Below are 20,287 nucleotides of genomic sequence, written 5' to 3' on the forward strand. Positions count from 1 at the left end.
TTGGAATAGATATTCGAAGAGTTGATATATTATTTCGAACGAATATAGAACAGCAAATATGCGTTGCTTTGAAGCACTTCTCTCTCACCGATTCCGATGCCAGCTTGTGCTACGTGAGCATCGTTGCAATGAAACCATTTTTCATTGACCTTAACATTAGCAACATCTTGAAGGTAAATGTAACAGCTGTTGAGAAACATGGTCAAGCGGGGAATGCCGTTCCTGCGATACTTGTTGACTTACAGTGACCGCTTTGTAAATTCCCGAAATGATTGACCGTTGCGAAAAGACTGTACATTACCTGTGCACTTTGAAGAGAGTTGCCGCCTATCTCGGGAGCACTGGTGACCTCGCACCTGTGTACGCGGTCCAGATGTAAGTGAATTTCTAAAGCAGTGGAGTAGTTCCTAGGCAACGTACCAATGTGGAAGATAGGGACCCATGTTCAAGTTTCGAGCCGGAAATGCGACAAAGTCTTCAATTTTTTTATTTTGCGCAGCATCGAATCTCTTTAAATGTAGGCAGAGAACGTTGGGTAGCTTCGACACAACGTGCTGCTTCTTCGTCTGGGTTTTCTTTTTACATGATGGGCAATCAATCGGAGCTGATAGCAACTCTGGAAGAGTGAAATGCCGTAGGCAACGCTCCACCGAAAGCTTACCATTTGCAATGTACGGGTCTGAATCGCCAGGTAAAGCTGTAGTAACCCTCTGAACCTCAGAAGACAGAGGCAAGGAAATGCTCAGAAAAGACTCTAGCTGAGTACGCTTCGATCCACATTCCTGACATATGAGGACAGACCGAAGTTTGCCTTCAAAGGTCTTCTTCACAAAGTCTGTGAAGCGAAATAAGTCAGAATTGAAAGACTAACACAAAAAGAAATTTAGGGCAACGCACCGTGCTCAATAGGATTTTCCAAAGGCATGAGGGCGTTAGACGGCTGAACTGTGCTGATCATTTTGTACATCTTTTCTCGATACAATTGCGTGTGCTTGCCGAGAGCTTCGAGAAAGCCGTGTAGAAACTCATGTGCATCACGTTGCTCGTACCCCGCCAAATGCTCCATCCCTTTACACACCCAAGTTGCTGCCAACATCTCGGTCGGGGCCAGTGGCTCGCCTTGCTTTATGGGAGTGTTGAAAGTAGAACTCGCTTTCTTCGTCGACGCTTGCAAAAAGATTCGCCGTTCCGGCAGGCAAACGTCTAACAATGCTTGCCGTACATCAATCCCCATACTACTACCAACGTAATCAAGCAAAATTTTATCAATTTCACACGCAAGACAGACGCTGTGGGCCTTCGACTTGGATGAAGAAGCTGACGACATAGATCGTCCTGCCGTCTTCCGGTACATTTGGCACGAACTATGATGGTGGCCTACTTGTTCCAGGAAATACTTTTGAACTGGTGCACAATTCACGAGGCATTGCAACACAGCACTTTGATAGCAAGTGTTTCCAAGGTTGTACATACCAACAGGAGCCAGTATCCGCCCTCGTTGGAAAATAGCTATATACATAGGGAATGGACAATGTGAGCAACGGAGCGTTGCATCAAAGGAAAAGTCAGGAGGAAAGACGTACGCTTCTCCCATTGCGCGCGAGCAAAACTCTTCGCTGTGCTACTCGTCATCAGCGGTAACAGATCCCATTCGCCGCTAAACAACACTTGCCGAAGACGACAAAATTGAGCGGCACGAACATGTTCGATCGGGACCAGAGGTGGGAAGGCGGCAATCATTCCTCGCCAGAAAATACCCTGGTCCTGGATTCGCATAAACTGGAGAGCGTCGAAGGACCGCTGGACAGGATGTGGCTTCCACGCTTGCCACGGCAATTTCGTTGCCAGATCAACACGATCCCTTTCGTGGTCAAAAATCTCATGGTATACAAAGTCTCCGCATTGCAAACAGTAAACGCGGGCCTCCCGACCACACGTGACTCCTGGTTTCAACAAATTGGAATCAGAAAAAGCAGACCTGGAATTGCATGGAGAGCAGTGGTACACAACTTACCAAGCTTGTGATTTGAAAGTAAAAAATGCCGAAGAATATGCTGCTCTGAGCTGGGTGCGGTAGAAGAAGGTCCACACCCGACAAATGTGCATTCCAAACAGCGCATCAATTGGTCACCACGACAGATTTGCCGAATTTTGGGCTTTCCGGAAAGAGATGGCATCCAAGATGGTTCGTTCGAAAAGCACTGTCGACAGAGGAGACCTCCCGTATCAACTCCCGCTTCAGAATCATCATCCATTGCCCCAAACGGCCTGGTCTGTGACGTTTCGATACCCATACCCGACTGCTTTCGCATTTGCCAATAACTTTCTCGAGCGAGTCGGTAGTGTTCCATCCACTTCTCCACCTTTCGAGTAGCTGCCGTCATCTGGTCGTGATAATCGTCTTCCTCGTCTGGCGTCAGGACCGCCGTTGGTACGTTGTTTTCGTAGTGCTTCCAAGCGGATAGACTCGAAATACTGACGGCTTTGCTTTCGGCCTTGCGTTTTTTCGTTGCCGGGCTGCCCGCAGTGGAAATGGAAGCGGATGTTTTGCTCTTGGCGAGTGCGGCTGTGCGTTTCGACAACAGAGCGCGGTGCAGAATGCGGATTTGATCCTCTTGTGCTTGGAGGGACCAAAACCGAGTATCGCTTAAATGATTGGCGTCCTGAGCCGGCGACGCTAACGAGGGGAGACCCTGATCCGTCTTGACCGAAATAGGCTTGGGTATTGATGTCGCGGTATTTGAAGTATGTGTCATCGAGGGCGAAGCGATTGAGTCCTGGGTTACCGGCGGCTGTAATTTGCCTGCGGACGAGGGGATGGACGCAGGAATAGCGACTTGGGCTGTCTCACTGACCAAGGGAGCGCTTGCCAAAGGGAGTTTACTTTTTTCGTTGGAAAGACTTGTTTCAGGATTCGACAAAGACAGCTCCTTCGCTTCCACTGCACCACTCGCACTCTTCTTCAAGAGTTCTTTTGTAAGGGAGTCTGGAGGGAGCATCGTACGGGAAATACTATCGCCACCGGAGGAAGTGACATCTGCAAGGGTAGCGGTCGTTTCGGTAGACTGTGCATCTAGAGACTTCTGAACAGGAACTCCCGCTGCTATGGGAACCTTTGCCTTTTCCAGGTCGTCCTTATTGGATGAGTGAGGAGGGGGTTCCACTGATGCTGATGCTTTGACCGAGTCCGTTTCGCTTTCCACTCTGGTCCGCTGAAACGGAATCAGTGTCTGCGATTTGAGCCACGGATGAAAGGTCTCGGCGAGTCCGGGTGTGCGCACAGCCATCATCCGTTCTTGTTCTTCCCCGTACATGATGGGCTCCTCTTTCAGAGCCTTGAGCCAGGCGGCATCCAGATGCGCTGTTAGATGCAAACTGTGTACCGGATTCGCCAGTACAAAATTGCCCGTGGATGTTTCCACGTAATCGAGCTGTAGCGCATCAGGGAGCACTTCCCGCAGATGGGGACAAGCGCAAGCTTGTCGAACGAGAGTGTCCGGAACGCCGTGATTGCTCTTGGATTCGAAGGCTTCCAAGGAATCCTCCGCGTGCCGTAGTGCCTTATCGTGGTCCGGAAACTGCTGCTTCAACAAAAAGGACTTCATACTCGCGCAAAGTCGTTCGACGAAACTGAAGTAATGTCGAAAGACGGGCGTTTGGTGCTGCCTTTTTGAAATCGGTCGGAATTACAAAAACTCTGTTCACAGTCAATCTGTTTCTCACACTGTCAGTAGCAGGTAATTGATTTTTTTCGATGTCAAGGTTGTCAGCGTTCAATCAGGGTGCACAATCGGCAAAGGAAAGTAAAGGGTGGACGACCAGCGCAGTGCTCACGGCGCATGGCTCTTACCGCTGGTATCTTGTCCAACACGATGGTCGCACATTGCTTTCATAGACTATTGTCTCGACGACAATCCTATCAAAAATCCTATTCGACAAGTCAGACACTTCCTGAGCGATTTACTATCAACTAAATGTCACTATGGACAAAATCAAATTGTTTCTGGAGTGTACGACTGTGAACACGCCGATGGGGCAAAATGGCACACTAACTTTCCGGGCTTCCCCCGCAACGAACTAACGCAACGTGGGCAGTTTATCGCCTTTCGTGTTTTCAAAGCAGTGTCACACAAGGATGACCTGTAAGCGTCTGCGGATCATTTTGGGGTTGCTCTTGATATCAATAGGTTGCTCTGCGTTTTCAATCTCTCGGCGCCGCCCCGTTGCACGACAGTCACGCCATTTAGAGGACCAAACCACCGTCACTGCTCTGCGCATGATTGGTTCCGGCTTTTCCTTTCAAGATGAGCATCAGATTTTAGTGAGCGTGCAAAAACCGCTCGGGCTAGTTTTGGAACAAGACCAAGGGGACGATACGAAGGACGCAATGATTGTCGTAGCTGCCGAGACCGATCCGAACGGTACCGGCGCCATGGCCGGTGTTCAAGTCGGGGACGTACTAGTAGCAGTGCAAAACACAAGTGTGGAGGGCAGGCCACTGGAAGAAGTATTGAGGATAATTGGATCGGCACCCAACGTACTCAATTTGCGCTTTCTTCGCCACCGAACGCGAGCGTAAATCGGTAACCCCGTATCGCAGAGAACCGTCCATTCGAGGGTCCTTGTCGGTATCGGTGTTGCGTCAAACTTTATCGAACTCCCGCAACTCTTGTGAACATGCGGTAAGGAGTCCAGCGGACAGAGGTAGTCTACGCTTGGAGCCGCACGGACGGAAGCTCTCGTCGAGACCCGGTGTGCGCACGGCTATCTTGCGTTCTTGTTCTTTCCCGTGCAGAATAGGCTTTTTCTTTTCGCGCGGGGAGCCACATAAAGTCCGGTCGCGCTGCTGGATGCCAAAGCTCTTTCATAATTGCCAGCACCATGTATGAAAAATATTCGGTGCTCTCGACAAAATCTCTCTGTCTACGGGCTGGCAACTTTGGCGACGCGCATTTAATTCACTTTCAAACGATCTCGGGAACTCGGCTCGCAAACGAAATCGTGCCAACTTCCTTTCGTGGTGTGCTTTGTTATCTAACAGTAAGTTCGTTCGGAGAATAGCCAATTTACAGTTACAGAACCGTTTCCAATTTACTAAGTATCCATAAAGGATGATTGTAGGAAACCTTCCATATCACCTAGACTTGGATCGCTCATTATCATTACATAAGGCAACTTTTTGGAATGAGAACCCGACTTCTCGTTTCTTGGTGCAGCGACGGACGATCGCCTCCCACGAATATCGCCAAAGCTTGTGCTTTCCGCAATCTTTACAATTTTCTTCCTTATCACACAATCAGGGCCCAGATCAAGGTACGTAAATCCTTCATGTTGCAAAGTGTCGATCAGCAATGGGAAATAGAATGTCTGATTGTTCTACCATTCTCACTCTGATTTCCTTGCTCAGAATCTCCAAGAACAGCATCATGCGTTTACAAATGGGCACCCTAGTGGTGGCACTCAACATGTGCCTTGTCGATCTTTTTGGTAGCCTTGGCGTTTCGGCTGCTTTTACTGAGGTAGGAGTCCAGCCCGAACCTATCTGCTCGATCTCGGACTCTATCGAAGTACACGAAAACTTTCTCTCTCCACTGGAAGTCGCCCGTCTATCCCAAGCGGATGTAAATGGTGCAGGCGTCGGTGGGGGCGTCTTTCATGGTAAAGCGTTTCTAAGCCGTGAAATCATCGCCAGACTTCCGCGAAACGTGGAGACACAGGGCTCCAAGTTGGAGTCTTGCAACTCTGCTGGTGATGGCGCAATGTCTATTCGCACAAAAATCTTGCTTAGCTCAAGTCACCTCCACAGCGACAGTCACGACCCCAGCGCTGAGGTTGACATTGATGACGGAATTTTGTCTTCCATTGGGGCAAACATCTGCCGTTCCCCCATTCTACATGGCAAAGTCAAGGATGAAGTGTCCTTTATTTTTCTCAACACACCCGTCTGCAACATTTGTATATGGTAACGAAAATGTCCCTGTTGTGGCTGGTAACTTAGTCAAATTCAGAGGCGATGTGGATCATCAAACAGTCATCAGCAAAGGTCATGTGCACTTGGCTGGTCCATTTCACTTGAGCTCTTTGCAGGCTGTCACTGTAATCATGTCCCCTCCTCCTCCTCCCTCCGCCGAACCCTCCACGGTCCCCTCCCTGGTCCCTTCCTTGGATCCCTCTATGACACCATCCATGGTCCCTTCCTTGGATCCCTCCATGACACCCTCCGTGGTCCCTTCCTGGGATCCCTCCATGACACCCTCCGTGGTCCCTTCCTGGGATCCCTCCATGACACCCTCCGTGGTGCCCTCCGCAGTCCCCTCCGTAGCACCCTCTTTGAGCACCGCACCATCAAAGATCCCCTCCACTGCCCCACCTAGCGCAATCCCCTCCGTGGCACCCTCTCCCGGAGCGGTGATGCCTACCGTGCCACCCATGACTGGCTCACCCACCTCTGCAATGCCTGTGGTTCCTCCAACCTCCACGCCATCCAGTGCCAAGACCTCTGCTCCAGTCAAAGGGCCCAACAGAGAGAGACTGAACATGAAAAGGAATATTGTAATGTACATGGACAGAAACAAGAGAATGCGAACCCGAGTGAACAAGCAAATGAAGTAGGAGATTTGTTTACATTGATGTGAAAATGAAGAAAATGTGTGTTGTGATGAGAAGTGTAGGAAAGCACCTAGTATTGAACCGTGAGTGATCAAATGAGTTGAAGTCAGTAAACAAATGCAATGGAAAAATGAAGAGAGGACTGTAACAATCATACTTTAATAGGAGTTACATTAGTTACTATTTGTTGAGAGAAAACGCCAGGTTAGCCCAATATCGGTCAATGCCGCTGCCGAATGTTGCCTAAAATGAGCCATACGTTTCGTGTATATACATATATTACGTGGATAAAAATGAAATGTAAAACGGTCCCACTGCGGATTGTCAACAAAAAGACACTCAACATACTGCTTATGTGAATACTCGGTCGGACTGGCTTGCTGAAATGGGAGTGTCTCATTTCGAGAGAATTGTCTGTCGTACAACACTGGACGGTGAGCGAGAAACACCAAACCGACACGAGGAATAGGTAGGTAGGACCGGTCTCTCTAGAGTACAAGACTGCGCCAGGAAACACACGGTCTAGTCCGGTCCGGTAGCCGTTCGGCACGTACCGTTCGCACGTCTTCCGTAAGCCAGCACCCGGACCCACGTACACGTAGACGCACATATACGCACACACACACACGACACGAAACGTATTTACCACTACAATACCGGTAGGTCCCACCTCTGTTCCGACCTACCAACTGTAGGCCTATTCGCTGTATTGCCAGAATATATAACCTACCGAGGCCACCAAGGACGCTTGCGATTCACCCTTTCCTCTCGTTGACGCTCACACGGTGCCCTCTTACCTGTTACCAATTGTCGATCATTCCTTTCACTGTCCACACTCATGAATAGCACGCTAGCGGTGACTCCCCACGGAGCCGTCACGGAGAACGCCACGACAACGCAATCTGCAGAGACGGGAAAAGCCGTAACGTCCTCGACGATGGCGACGGACGCGGCGTCGACGCAGAGCGGTTTACAACACGATTCACGATTCAGTTGCAATATTTGTTTAGAAGCCGTCACGGCACCCGTCGTGACACAGTGCGGACATTTGTACTGTTGGAGTTGTCTGTACCGATGGCTCGAGCCAGGAATGGTTCCGGGAGAACGACAAGCACTCACGGGAATGGTCCGGTACGGACCCATCGACGAAACGCGACGTGTGTGTCCGGTGTGCAAAGCGCCCTGTTCCGTTCCCACCATTGTTCCCATTTACGTGCGCAACGAACCCACTAGTCCCAACAAACGAACATCGAGCTTGGCGGATTCCTTGGACGACACTGACGACGACGATGTCGAGTACGATCATCAACGAGAGGCCTCGTACGGAGAACAGGCCCACGTGGCGGCGCACCACACTGATATTGTGCGTGCAGCCAATTCCTGGGAAACGTCCGTGACGGAACATGCGGACCTCGATGGACCTACAAGTCCACTGCCACCATCCGTGGTCAACGTGACTGCCTCATCCGCACCCGATTCCTCCTTCACAAACACTGGACTCCGGCAACGGTTGCGGTTTCGCAGTCGCGACAGTGAAATCCCCTCCGCCGAAGACTATCACGTGGTCCCAGCCCGTCCAGCCGCCAACTCCCCGGTTCGCCATCGCAGTCTTTCCGAATCTAACGTCGGCGCGGCATCCCTCCCCCGCAACCCCGCATGGTTGACCCCTCTCAATCCTGCTACCAACCGGGCTTCTCTCAGCAACGGACTCGCCTTGTCGCTCCAGCACGCCTTTCGACAATCTCTTCCAACGACTGCTGCGGCACAGCCCGATCAGAGCATTCCCCCACTCCATCGCAGAGAAGGACACGGCAGTGCCGCCGTCATGAACAGCATTTCGGAACAAGATCCCAACGCCACCGAATTCTTGTCCAGAATTCTATTGTTACTCGGTTCGTTCGTGATCCTGTGTTTGTTGTTGTTTTGATCCGTCCGGGGAATTGGCGAACCGCGGAAAGGGAGAAAGGGTCCCGTGGTTGGGCGCTCCTACGGATTTCCAACTAACGATCGCTCTATACTATGTAATTTCGCAACCTAAACAATAAAATGTAAGTAGTAGATGATTTTACTTGTTAAATGAGTGGTAGGAAATGACGAACATTGGTGCTTTTACTGCCTCTTATACCTTTGGATTCTAGTACGTTTGTTTGTGGGACACCGATGACGTGTCTTGTTTATGTTGTTGTTGTTGTTGAACGTACCCAACCGTGATTGTGGTCGCCGTGGGCTTGACAGAGGGTTGCTGCTCCATCCCAGGGCTAGCAAGCTTGCCAAGCCTCTTCTACTTTTGCCAGGGGAATTTAAAGGCTTCCTTGGCTCGTTTCTCGTCTTCCGGATCGACCCATCCGTTTTCAAAGTACGGCATTTTGGTTTGCTTGGATTGTCCCTCTTCGTCCACCAAATTGTTGGCTTCCAGACTGAACATGAACTTTCCCGTTTCCTTGTCGACGCCTTCAAAGTCCCCCAAAAAGGGAGCTCCCGCACCCGCCGTCATCAATTGCAAAATACCGGCGAGACCAATCTTCTTTTCCGACCGGTCTTCGGCCTTTGACACCGCATCAGCGGACGCGGTGCCGTCCCGCTCAGAGTCGTCGGGCAAGAGAAATTTCGGAATCCCGAGCGCCAACGCGGTTTTCGATCGTGACAACGACGACGACGGCGCCAACGCGTGGGTGGAACCCAGCAGCACTACCAACGATAGTCCAACGCGAAGAAGCATCCCGTGGTTTGCTTGTTGTGTAACAATTATCTATAACTTGGGATAGGTCGGAACTGCTTGCGAGTTGCCGTAGAAGAATACTCACGAGAACCACCACAGATATTGTGAATGTGGGTGAATGACAGTGAGCCAGTCATGGAATGAATACAGGTGTGCCCATAGGTATCGCATCAAAACCCGGAGATAATGTCGACACCCCAGTCCAATATTTGCAAATAACTATAAACGGCGCCTGGACTCCAAATTATGCGTGCGGTATGTTTTCTCCAACCACGTCATTCATTCGTCCCACGACGACGCAATAGCGAGAATTTGCGGTTAGCGTTGTTTGGAGTTTGTCGTCGGCGTTCCGCGCACGGTCTACCGTACGGCAAGTCGTGCCTTGATGCACCGTAAAGCAACGCGGCGTGGCGTACCTTGTGTCGATCGACTCGATTCGTAGCTCTCACAAACGCCAGACACCAACACGAACTGTCTACCGATTCCTGTTTCTATACAATCCTCTTCTTTCCATACAAGGAATCACCACTACGACAATGAAGTCGTTCCAATCCATTCTCGTAACGTTCGCGCTTCTGATCGCTACCGCTGCCGCGTTTCGCGTGGCGGGCGGAGCCACCGGGGGTTCTTCCTTTGTGCTTTCCCGACGAACCAGCATCGCGGTGGCTCCCCAGTCCAGCACGACTCGTGCGGCCGCCGGAGTCTCCAACATGCGCATGGGATCGCAAGCCAAGTTCGGCGTCTTCTCGCCCGCCGTGTACGCCGCCAAAGTCGTGTTGGGACAGGACAAACTCAACAAAATTCGCGGCAAGGCCATTTCCCTCCACAGTCAATACATTGGCGAATTCTGTGAATGGGCCGGCGCCTACCACCTACGAACCAAACTCATCAAGAAGGCCAAGGTGAATGGAGACACTCTCGGTTTCTTGGTGTAAAAGACGGCGTCCTGGCACTCTGCTAGAGGATAGTTTCGTCCTCTCCCCTGCGCCGGGGGGATTTGGCCTTGTCTGTTTCTCCCGTCTACAAGTATCTCTAGAATAGTAGGTTTGGGGAGTTCGAGAATGGATTCGTACATTCTTTAAATCCCTGATTGATTAATCATCATAATCAGAACACCATCCGTTATCATTTGCTGCTGAGGACAATACGACTACATTCGTGTTAGCTTATTTTAGGAACTAGTGATTTTGCAAAACAAGGTTGCCGAATGCCATTGCTTTTTGGGAGACGAAATTCGGTCTACACCCTTACACCCTCAACCATCTATACGTACGACACGTTATACGTACAGGGAATGGCTGTGCCCTCTAGCTAATCTCAATGACGTCGGCTTCAAGAATGGACATCTTTTGCCGTTTGTTCACGGGGCCGTCCCCGTTCGTCTCCCGGTTGCGTTTGCCTTTCGCGTCCGCTGCCATCACCACCACAATATCATCGTCATCCTCCGCTTCCTCCACCTTCGTACCCACCCCGTTGTTGAGCGCACCGTTGGAGGGAACGTGCAGCGCCGAAGCGGTCGGCTTGGATCCCTTCAGCACGTACTGGTACGTATCATCGTCGTCATCCTCCTCGTCGCCCCGTTCCCATACCGTTTGGTGTGTCACCGCCACGTCCACGGTCAAATCTTGCGAAAAGTCTTCAATGCGCAAAACCGTTCCGTGCTGAATACCACCACAAGGGAGTTGTGGCAGTAATTTGGGTAAATTCACGGCAAACGCCTCCGAGTCCGCGTCTGACCCTTCTTCCCAAACAATGTCCCCATCCAGCGTAATCGTCGGCTCTTCAAAGCCCAAATCTTTCTTGATTAGCTTCTGGAGTAAGTCTTGCAAAGTCCAGTTGTTCACGTTCAGCGCGAGTGGTACGGTAGCGTTGCGACAGACAAAGCACCGTGGATTGGGCTTTTCCAAATTCGACGCTGTCAAGAAGAGACCGTTCCGCGTCGAGTTGCGCAGGCAGTTAATGTAGGAGCAGTACTCACCCAGCTTGCCGGCCGACTTGGTGCCGGTTTCGAGTTGGGCGCGGAGGACTTGAAAGGCCTGTAGGATCTGCAACCCGGCCGCAATCGCATTCGTTGTGGCAATCGCCGGAATGACTGTAAACGCACGCCAGGGAAAAAACGGAAAAAGAAATTGGCGTGTGTGAGCAGGCGTAGACATCAAATACCTATGTTTCGCATGGCCGTGCACGTACTGTTGCCGGCAATCCCCTTGGCCGAGTAAAAGCTTTGTAAAGGTTCAATCTCAAAGACAAAACTGCGCAAATTCGAAGACGCTGTCACCAGCCTCATTGCTAGCGTATCATCCTTGTCGAAAGACGGTAAGACGGTGGCTGCGGTGGCCGCATTCTCCAAGCACGCGATGAACTCGGCCACGCACTCAGTCGGCGTCCACAGATCCGTCGTCCGGTAGGACGGCTTGGCCGTCGGTGGTACCGTAGTGGTGGCGTCCACAATGACACTCGTCGGCAAGACGGCTGGTGTCTTGCGCGCCGTCTTGTATCGGCCCATGTCGAGTTGCTTCTGAATCTCGTCCACGAACAGTTTGGTGACAACTTCCCCGGCCGCGGTACGCACGACGTCGCTGTCCCGTGCAGCCCGCGCCCGACGAAAACTCAACACCGCCGACATGTAGGTCGATGGCTCGGCATCCGGTGCCGTCGTATCCTCAAACAACATTGATTCTTCCACTTTGTCGCCGAACAATAGTTTGTACAGCTCCTTCGCCCAAACAATGGTGTGGACTGGCATGGACGGCGTGGATCGGATGGTACAAATGGGGTACACCTTTTGTGTTTCCTGAGTCTGACATTCGTAACAGGCAACGTCACTTTCCTTGTCAATGACGTTGACTTGACCAAGGTATCCCGTGGTACCCGCTTCAATCAATGGTACTCCGGCGGCCAAGCAAAGTCGGTTGACCCTACGCCGGGCGACGACGTTGTCCAGCGCGTTCAAGGTGAGATCAAACTGTTGGACGAACTGCACGTTGAATGTGTCGTTGTCACAGACGTTCCCGTGATGGGCTGTATACGAAACCAGAGAAGGGTCTTGTACCATTTGCGTGGCAACTTGACAAGCCACGGTACATTTGGGCATGCCCACATGCTGGGATCGAAACAAGAGCTGGCGATTGAGATTGGACACGTCGATGGTGTCGAGATCAATGACTTGGACGTGTCGAAAGCCGGTAAGTGCGAGATTCTTGAGCAATTCGCAGCCAATCCCACCGGCACCCACGAGCAAGATTTTACTGCTTTGAATCTTGGTCAGCATGTTCGTTCCGAGAGTGGCTTCCATGCCGCTCAGTAAGTGCGGCACGGACGACGATGCGGTTGTCATGGAAGTAGAAAAACAACAGACGTGTGAAACGAGCAAAAGTAATTCTTACGGTGACACCAACGAAGCGCACTAGATGTCTGTGACTACGCCAACGAGATTGCAATGGTCTGAAACGCAGTCGGCGTCACGACCGAACGAAGTGCAACACGATTTGCACTGCCGACCGCAGTCTTACGATCAGCGGACTGTGGAATCAGTTTCGTTGCTTTTTTGCCGACTCGGGGACTTCACAGTGACTTGACTGTCACAGTCAGTAAGTATACCCTTGCCCTACCATCTCTCACTACCCCTCACTCGGCCATGTTGACGTGACTTGCGTGTTCTATACAAAGCAAGGTGTGACTGGGACGGTGAACAAGAGGGGATGTTCTGGAATGCCATCCAGAGGAGCGAGCGACAGACAAACCGGTATCATCCCAAGCTTCTGATTTCCATTTGATTTACTACATAAATTCCAAAAGCTACATTCCATTTTGGCGGTATCGGAAGCGAGCAGACGATTTTCCAAGCGCAGATGGTTGGATGGTTCGAAGCGAATGCCAATCGCATATGCAAGCTCGTACATAGGAGCAATTGTTCAAAGACTGACGTGGAAATTTTAGGAAAAGAAATGAACGAATGGAATCAACCTGTTCATTTATATGAGGAATGATTCAACATCAGTTGTCAGGCATATGTTCTATCCCACGGCCACGCGTTCCTACTCGGTTGTTTCGAACAGAGCAACCGTACACGAATTGGGAGTCCTTTCCGACAGGTAGCATCCGCTCGGCTTCTCGATACAAATACCTTCCGACACCTTGACACGGACTTGACGTCGACTTATCCCGTTTCTATTCGAAATCCTTCGAGGTTCAACAGATGGCTGGTCGCGACTTACCGGTCAAGTTGGAAAGATCCAGACGGCAACGTTGACACCTCTGTTTATAGTCCGACGACAAAGTCTTCCCGTTTCGAGTGTTTGTTTCTCACTCCGTGTATTCCTCACGGCGCGCAGGCTGCGCCCCCCGACGGAAAAAGGAGAAGATATCGTTCCACATCGGCGCAAAAGTCTCAGCCTCCCAAAGGGGAACACCGATCACCCGTTCGCGCACAAAACTTCCTCTTTCGAGTCGACGGTTCGTGTCCTCGCTCTCCCCCCACTCATCTGTTGCCCAAAGCACTGCTCATTCCTCTAGTCCAACAATACCTATCTATACTCCCAACGTCTTGATCCTATACCTTCTTTCCGTATTCGTTTATTCCCGCTTCGATCCGTCATTGATCCAAAGACCACGACTCTTTTTTTCTCCTCGAGAAGGTATCTTTTTCGTGGTCTCACCTCCCACGGAGTTGTGTCACTCACCTCTACGCTCGTGCAACGGCATTTCGCATTACCAACCCAACCAACCGTAACGACTCTTCCACCACACTCTCATGAACGCGTATTCAACACTACAAGTCTCTTCGTTGCAGACTTGGAACGTACCGCAACTGAATCAGAGTGACGGTTGTGGACCCACAACCATACGATATCCGAACCCCGTTCCGAGTCCACACTCATCCACAGCTGTCGCATCGGTCACCATTCCAGCATCGGATGCGGCTCCTTACGCCATTTCTCCCGAAACCTCACCGAGAGACTTGACTCTGAGACACAACGAAATTCCCAACCTTGATGACATCCCGGACATTGCCAAGGAAGCCTTGCGGATCACCAAGGAGAGTTTGGGATCAGAATGTCAGTTGCTCCATCAAGGTATGTACCCTTCCATCGAAAACACCCTGGCGCGCTTGCGGGACGTACCGGAGACTGCCAGCGCTTGGAATATCTCTTTCGCAGGCGTCACTGTCTGTTTTCCTGGCGCTCACTTCATTCCTTTCTTTCCATATGTCGAATTTTGGTACCGTCCTAACCAATCACTCTAGATACCACCAATACCAGAAAATTACCAACGATTGCCACAGGTAGTCGGCTCAATAAATTTGTGCGCCGCCTGCACGATATGCTCAAGCAAGAACAAGCTTCGGGTGTCGTCGAGTGGCGCAAAGGGCTTCTCGTTTTACACTCGACCAACTCCTTTGCCAAACAAATTCTTCCCCAGTACTTCAACACGCGAAACTTCAAGACCTTTAGACGTCAATTAAACTACTACGGTTTTGTACACGTTCGCTCCTTTACTACTGCCGGATCGGCCACGACTGCGCTCTGGGTCAACCAACACTTGGCCGAAAATGGATCGGACGACATTTCCTCCGTTTTGCGGCTGAAACGCGTCGAGCCGTGTGATGCGGCCAAAACAGCCGAAAGCCGGAGGGAACGCAAAGAACTGGCGATTCATACCGTCGAAGAAGATCTCGGAGTCAGCGCCCGCACCCTACAAGTGGAACAAATTCGGTCCATGGCCCTCCGCGGTAGCCGAGAACAAGTACAAGCCGAAATTCTGCGCGGACTCGAAAGAACACCGGCTATCATTGTCAACGCTGCCACTACTGAGTCGGCGCTGAAAGTGGTTAAGCAAGTCACGAAATCCGTCAAGCCACCCGTGCCGCGTGAAATTCACTGCACGTCCATGGCCGTCGGTGGCGACCTCCAACAAAGCAGAGACTCCTCCTCCAATCAGGGCTCGACGGAAAGCATAAGTAGCTACGGATCCGGCGTAAATCACGACGATCCGACGCAAATCTCTTTAGACGAGGACAGCGGAGCAGCAAATCTTTTGCTCTTCCTTTCCAAATCGTCGTAGAAGATTAGAAAGCGAGTACTGACTATGAAAATCCCACTGGATTCCTGCTGTTTTCAGCTACGGGGTATACACCTATTCCAAATCTCATACTCGAATACTGTCGGCTTGGTCAACATTTCCCGTCTATTGTCCCAATATACGACACTTTCACCTTCGCTAAGTTTACCCGTAACTCCTCTTCTTTTGTGATCCAAGTTCCTATGCGCAACGCGGAATACGTTCTCACACATCGACCTCACCTTTCCGTGCAAGGAACGTCATCGCAAGACTCCCAATGGACTTTCTCGTAGCGGTTCTTCATAATTTGTTTCACCATGCAACACGTAAAATACTCTATACATCTCAAATTTCCCCATCCTTTACTTTGGCATCTAGCCAGCCGGAATACATGACATTTGTCTTCTCACCTATCATATGATGTATCCCAAAAGCCTGTAACCGAATGCTTTGTACGCTACATCTTGTCGTAGTAAAACGGCAGAACCAAGAACGAGCCTCTTGCTGTCTATTTTCAGTGAGAGCACACACGATAACGATCGCTAAGAGCATGCTGCATTTCATGCCCATCCAGCGATGTTGTCAACCAGCTTCGCTGTGCATCCATTGCTTCGTTTGCAAGTCCTGAGTTACATTAGCAAGGAACAAAACACACAGAGCATAAACGTGCACCATTACAGTGAGATGCGAAAGCAAAAGCATCACCATAGCTCTAAAAGTCAGTCGAGTAAACGCACCGTCTGCCTGTTTGTTGCTTTCTCGGTAGACATGCTCCAGTGACAGTCGAAATTGTGCAAAGCTTTGGAAGTCATCTAAAAGCTGAATTGCTTTCTCGTAGTATGGCTTCAGCTTGGGGCTTTTGCAGGTGTAATTCCCTTTTAGTTGCTGAATGATCAACTTGGAATCGCCTTGCACAACAAGCTGTACATGAGCTTCACAATCGTAAAATGACTCGAAACGACGTGTTTCCTCCCGAGCCACCGTTAAAGCCCACAACGCGCCACTGTACTCGGCCTCATTATTGGTGGCACCTGTACCTACGAAAAATCTGAGGTGCACGTTAAGTCGTTCGCACAGACCATCACCTATCCGCCAATCTAGGTCGGTCAGTACGACGGCAACACCGGCACCGGCGACCCCTGGATTGCCCCGTGAGCCGCCGTCAAAATTGATGTGAATCTTGAGCCGCCTGCTCCCTACAGGGCACAAAGATCGATGCCGCGTCTCCGCCTTTGCATTCTCGGAATTGTCTAACTCACTCCCGACTGAATACCCCGTCTTGGCGTATTTTCGCGGACGGGCTGCGGAAACAAACTCGGGAGAGTCTCGTTTACACGGACGGGAAGTGAAAGCGGTGACGATGCGAACATCGGGATTTGGCCTCGCTGCATGCGCACTGCGGATATGCTCAATGGCTTTTTCGCAACTGACTGTTGCTGGCGATGCTACCGGGGAGCGAGGTCCCGACCTAAACGCTGTTATAATACGAACGTCGGCGTTCGACGGCGGCGAAGCCGAAGTCTGGCCGTGTGCGCGCAAGTAGTCTTCCGCTTGCTGCTTGTCGTGAAAACTTTTAAACTTCGCCCCGCTGAACCCGTTAGTCTTTTCGATATAGACAAGAAAGGACGACACGTAGTGTGAATCAACGCGTGGGAGGAAGTGGTGAGTAGTATTCGTGGCGCGGAGGACCAGAAGCACGCACCTGTGCTTGACATTCTACCCAAGAATCCAAGATTCCTGTCCGACGTCCCGCCGCCACCGCGTAGTATTTTTTGGGCATCCTGATGATGCGATCGTTTTATACGATACTGTTTTTGCCGATTTCCAACCTACTTGCTCGGTGGAGATCACTGTCAAGCGGTACGGGCATTGGTGCTTCTTTAGGAACAGGTTACCTCGTGATATCACATAGAGTGTTGATCTCACTCCTGGTAAGGACACCGTTTCCCCCAAAGTTCAATCGCCTACTGCTGAAAGCCAAGTCGCTTCCGCCACACACTCAACGCCTCACAGCCACCACAAAAAGATCCAAGAGTACAATGTACCCTTATAATGTTTGTAGTTCATTGTTTTCCTCAACTGTGACCTCCATTGTTGTTTTGTGTTCTTCAATATAGAGAGAACTTTCCTTTTGCAGGGAACAATCCAAACAGTCGAAAAAGCAAGGATGAAAGGATGCAAAAGAATGACAAGCTGAGATAGGGATTGATCAGATCCCTTGGCTGCAGCTTGTTGAGTAGATCAACAAAGGGTTGAGATCACAATCAAAAAGTTAATTTCTAGTAATCTGTAATCTGAGAACCTCACAGGAGGCCCTCATTATCATAAATTCATATCATTCACTTCATGCATCATCACAGTTGACACCACATCATCACAAGTGACATCACCACAAGTAGTGACATCATCACAAATAGTCTGTCCATCTGTCAACACCACCCATGACAAATGTTCTGCCCATCTGTCAACAATCACTCAGTCACATCCAAGACTCAAAATGGATAAAAACCTGACAAAGAACCTGGACTACGCCATAGGCTCAGCCACCCTTGGAGTCAAAAAAAACATCTACAATAAGGCAGGCAAATATGAACATTCTCTACCTTTTAGGAGTACAAGATTACTTATGACCAGGCTGCCTCCTTAAATTTGGTTTGTCCGCAAATAATAGCAAATAGCTTGTTTGCAGTACTCTTGGGACTTTTATTTAGGGTATTTCTTACCCTATATGGATATACTTAACAACCTTTGTTGCAGTATTATCTGAGTGGGACTATATATTTCAGTACTTAGTGTCACAGATATTTCTTAGTTTTTTGTCAGATAGTTTAGTTTACTCCAAAATGAGAGTTGAAAGGGCTTTCAGATGTTGATACCATTTGCAATGCATGATGCCCTCAAGCAATGACTGAGAAATTCAATTCAACTGATGCTGTGTTGGGCAAGGCAGAAGCCAAGCCTCCACAGAACTGCTGAACAAGGGGAAATTGTCTGGTTGTTACCACCCAGCTCTCTGAGAAGCCCTTACACTCATTCTGTGTGCACAGTATTGCTTGTTGTAGTAATGGCTCTTCCCAATATGCCCGGAGAAATGTACCAAACTGTTGAGACCAATTGGGGAGGCCTTGAAGACGCTGACATGTGAACAAGGGAAGAGCTAGTTTGGCAACAGTGGCGCCCATATCATGAAAGCAATGGATATTGTGAACAGAAGGACAACTGGGAGGCGGATTGGTGCAGTCAAAAAGGGTGTCAGCATTGCAGAGGTGAGTCACTGTGTGAAGAGTGATGACCCATCTCCAAAAGGAATCATTGGATCCAAAGGCAACGCCATCTGTATGAAGAGATTCAACAAAAGAATGGGCCATAACACCTTCCCCTGGTATCAACCATAAGGCACACATACAACGTAAATGTGCTACCCGGAGATGCAAAGGGGGTGTACGGCCATTGCTATTGTACTTGTGCTCCGGAGGAGCAAGCAAGAGTGAGTAAGAACCGGGAGCGTCTGGAGCGAAGGAAAGCATAGAAAGAAGCCTGAGAAAAATTGGGGACCAAGAAGAACGGGGATGTTGTTACTGGAGACCACGTAGATGCTGATGAACCAACAACCAAAGCAACGTGCAAGGGCGGCAAAACTAGACAGGAATATGTTTGAGATATGAGCACAGAGCTGGCAAGTACAATGATCAAAGCAAAGACCAAAAGTAAGGTCAGTACATCAAACAGGGATAATTGCAGTCTGGAGAATCAAAAGAGACTAGAGAGGGGGAGCACACTCAGGGGTGAGGCCGGAGGGGACCCGGCAGCCAGGAGATGAGCATGGGGAAGATGCTCAGAGACGGGAAGATCATTGAAGCCTTTGTCAAAGACAACATCACATGTGTACCTCACATGATGACTGGAGGAGTCAAAATAGAGAGCACTATGTAAGGTTTTGCAAGCAACAAAGAAAAATACCTTTGCATGTATTTTTGTCAAGTTTGGCAGGGCAGCCTTACAAGGGACGGTATAGACACAACAGCCAAAAGATTGGAGCTGTTAAAGGCATGGGAGTTGGCCTCCAGAACCAATTTTGTATGGAGACTGAGAGTGTTTGACATGAACAGTGAAGTTATACAAGTGTAAAAATGATGAAACAAGTAGGGCCAAAATTGGTAGTCAACGCCAGAGCCCAAGAGCATAGCGCAGAGAGCATTGCCAATGGTTCAATGAGGATGCTCAACAGGAGCATTCTGATGAGAGGAGTCCACAGCAATGTCTGAACAGAATAACAAGCATGCTGGAAAAGTCAACAAAAGCTGCACAATGAGCAAGGTCACCACCGCAATCCATACACATACATTTGTGAGGGGTGTTACAAGAGACCCTTCACGGCAAGGAAACAGTTCAGGAATTCAACAGGGGGTGCTTTGGATACAAAAGTTTCACCACAAAGGGTGCCGCTGAAGGGGTCCACAATGATAACATTACAGGTCTGGCCATTGAGACCAACATACATTGAAAACAATTGGTGTCAGAGGACTTTTGAACATCAACAGAAATTGATGGAAATCCCTTGCCAACATTAATTTGCAGGACAAGAATCAACTAAGGTTTGAGCCTGTCTGTGGAGCTTAGAGGAAGTGCAGACGGGACAGCTGTAAAGAGGGGTAGCATGAGGAAGCCGGGGGAATGCCAGATGCATGGACTTTGATTTGGTGTTCTGCAACTCTGTTGGAAATAGCAAAGTTTCCATTGGCACAAAAGTCTTACTTACAGTTAGCTCAACATGCCTCATAACAGCAGTCACAAACCCTAACCCAGTACGATAGTGTGGACAAGGGTTACTGGTTGTTCATTGGGGCAAAGTTGTCATCCTCCAATTGTACATGGCAAAGTCAAAGACAAGATGTCCTT

General features: G+C 49.9%; 9 protein-coding genes across 9 annotated transcripts; 4 read left to right on the top strand and 5 right to left on the bottom strand.

Annotated features, from left to right (window-relative positions):
* Positions 1 to 3,642, bottom strand: PHATRDRAFT_44745 (predicted protein). The gene is made up of 6 exons (XM_002178896.1): positions 2,015 to 3,642; positions 1,584 to 1,943; positions 898 to 1,509; positions 421 to 835; positions 244 to 356; positions 1 to 166 (listed from the first exon to the last, which is right to left on the bottom strand). The coding sequence occupies exons 1-6, from the start codon at positions 3,603 to 3,605 to the stop codon at positions 30 to 32; spliced, it is 3,228 nt and encodes a 1,075-aa protein (XP_002178932.1). The 5' UTR covers positions 3,606 to 3,642; the 3' UTR covers positions 1 to 29.
* Positions 3,643 to 3,982: 340 nt separating this feature from the next.
* PHATRDRAFT_34244 (predicted protein) lies at positions 3,983 to 4,579 on the top strand (the record flags this gene model as incomplete). Its single annotated transcript, XM_002178670.1, has 2 exons — positions 3,983 to 4,010; positions 4,188 to 4,579. The coding sequence occupies 2 exons, from the start codon at positions 3,983 to 3,985 to the stop codon at positions 4,577 to 4,579; spliced, it is 420 nt and encodes a 139-aa protein (XP_002178706.1).
* A 1,489-nt stretch (positions 4,580 to 6,068) lies between these two features.
* Positions 6,069 to 6,563, bottom strand: PHATRDRAFT_34245 (predicted protein; the record flags this gene model as incomplete). The annotated part of the gene is made up of 1 exon (XM_002178897.1): positions 6,069 to 6,563. One exon carries the CDS (start codon positions 6,561 to 6,563, stop codon positions 6,069 to 6,071), a length of 495 nt encoding a protein of 164 aa, XP_002178933.1.
* Positions 6,564 to 7,279: 716 nt separating this feature from the next.
* Positions 7,280 to 8,536, top strand: PHATRDRAFT_44747 (predicted protein; the record flags this gene model as incomplete). The annotated part of the gene is made up of 1 exon (XM_002178671.1): positions 7,280 to 8,536. The coding sequence occupies exon 1, from the start codon at positions 7,448 to 7,450 to the stop codon at positions 8,534 to 8,536; it is 1,089 nt and encodes a 362-aa protein (XP_002178707.1). The 5' UTR covers positions 7,280 to 7,447.
* A 354-nt stretch (positions 8,537 to 8,890) lies between these two features.
* Positions 8,891 to 9,328, bottom strand: PHATRDRAFT_34247 (predicted protein; the record flags this gene model as incomplete). The annotated part of the gene is made up of 1 exon (XM_002178898.1): positions 8,891 to 9,328. One exon carries the CDS (start codon positions 9,326 to 9,328, stop codon positions 8,891 to 8,893), a length of 438 nt encoding a protein of 145 aa, XP_002178934.1.
* Positions 9,329 to 9,794: 466 nt separating this feature from the next.
* Positions 9,795 to 10,463, top strand: PHATRDRAFT_44748 (predicted protein). Its single transcript, XM_002178672.1, has one exon. The coding sequence runs from the start codon at positions 9,865 to 9,867 to the stop codon at positions 10,261 to 10,263; it is 399 nt and encodes a 132-aa protein (XP_002178708.1). The 5' UTR covers positions 9,795 to 9,864; the 3' UTR covers positions 10,264 to 10,463.
* A 172-nt stretch (positions 10,464 to 10,635) lies between these two features.
* Positions 10,636 to 12,841, bottom strand: SAE2 (sumo-activating enzyme 2; the record flags this gene model as incomplete). Its single annotated transcript, XM_002178899.1, has 2 exons — positions 11,519 to 12,841; positions 10,636 to 11,420 (listed from the first exon to the last, which is right to left on the bottom strand). Exons 1-2 carry the CDS (start codon positions 12,663 to 12,665, stop codon positions 10,636 to 10,638), a joined length of 1,932 nt encoding a protein of 643 aa, XP_002178935.1. The 5' UTR covers positions 12,666 to 12,841.
* Positions 12,842 to 13,464: 623 nt separating this feature from the next.
* PHATRDRAFT_44750 (predicted protein) lies at positions 13,465 to 15,701 on the top strand. Its single transcript, XM_002178673.1, has 3 exons — positions 13,465 to 13,715; positions 13,740 to 14,403; positions 14,574 to 15,701. The coding sequence occupies exons 2-3, from the start codon at positions 14,082 to 14,084 to the stop codon at positions 15,389 to 15,391; spliced, it is 1,140 nt and encodes a 379-aa protein (XP_002178709.1). The 5' UTR covers positions 13,465 to 13,715; positions 13,740 to 14,081; the 3' UTR covers positions 15,392 to 15,701.
* A 100-nt stretch (positions 15,702 to 15,801) lies between these two features.
* Positions 15,802 to 17,660, bottom strand: PHATRDRAFT_44751 (predicted protein; the record flags this gene model as incomplete). Its single annotated transcript, XM_002178900.1, has 4 exons — positions 17,091 to 17,660; positions 16,126 to 16,990; positions 15,920 to 16,012; positions 15,802 to 15,896 (listed from the first exon to the last, which is right to left on the bottom strand). The coding sequence occupies exons 1-4, from the start codon at positions 17,166 to 17,168 to the stop codon at positions 15,802 to 15,804; spliced, it is 1,131 nt and encodes a 376-aa protein (XP_002178936.1). The 5' UTR covers positions 17,169 to 17,660.
* Positions 17,661 to 20,287: the final 2,627 nt, after the last annotated feature.

This window comes from Phaeodactylum tricornutum, chromosome 5, assembly GCF_000150955.2.
Source record: "Phaeodactylum tricornutum CCAP 1055/1 chromosome 5, whole genome shotgun sequence".
Taxonomy (NCBI): Eukaryota; Bacillariophyta; class Bacillariophyceae; order Surirellales; family Neidiaceae; genus Phaeodactylum; species Phaeodactylum tricornutum.

Excerpts from the sequence above, each read along its gene's own strand:
- PHATRDRAFT_44745 (XM_002178896.1), bottom strand. The coding sequence starts at position 3,605 with ATGAAGTCCTTTTTGTTGAAGCAGCAGTTTCCGGACCACGATAAGGCA. Across the intron at positions 836-897 it reads GGAAAATCCTATTGAGCACG|ACTTTGTGAAGAAGACCTTT; the intron begins GTGCGTTGCCCT and ends TTCGCTTCACAG. Across the intron at positions 357-420 it reads GGTCCCTATCTTCCACATTG|GTGCGAGGTCACCAGTGCTC; the intron begins GTACGTTGCCTA and ends CCGCGTACACAG.
- PHATRDRAFT_44748 (XM_002178672.1), top strand. The coding sequence starts at position 9,865 with ATGAAGTCGTTCCAATCCATTCTCGTAACGTTCGCGCTTCTGATCGCT.
- PHATRDRAFT_44750 (XM_002178673.1), top strand. The coding sequence starts at position 14,082 with ATGAACGCGTATTCAACACTACAAGTCTCTTCGTTGCAGACTTGGAAC. Across the intron at positions 14,404-14,573 it reads ATGTCAGTTGCTCCATCAAG|ATACCACCAATACCAGAAAA; the intron begins GTATGTACCCTT and ends CAATCACTCTAG.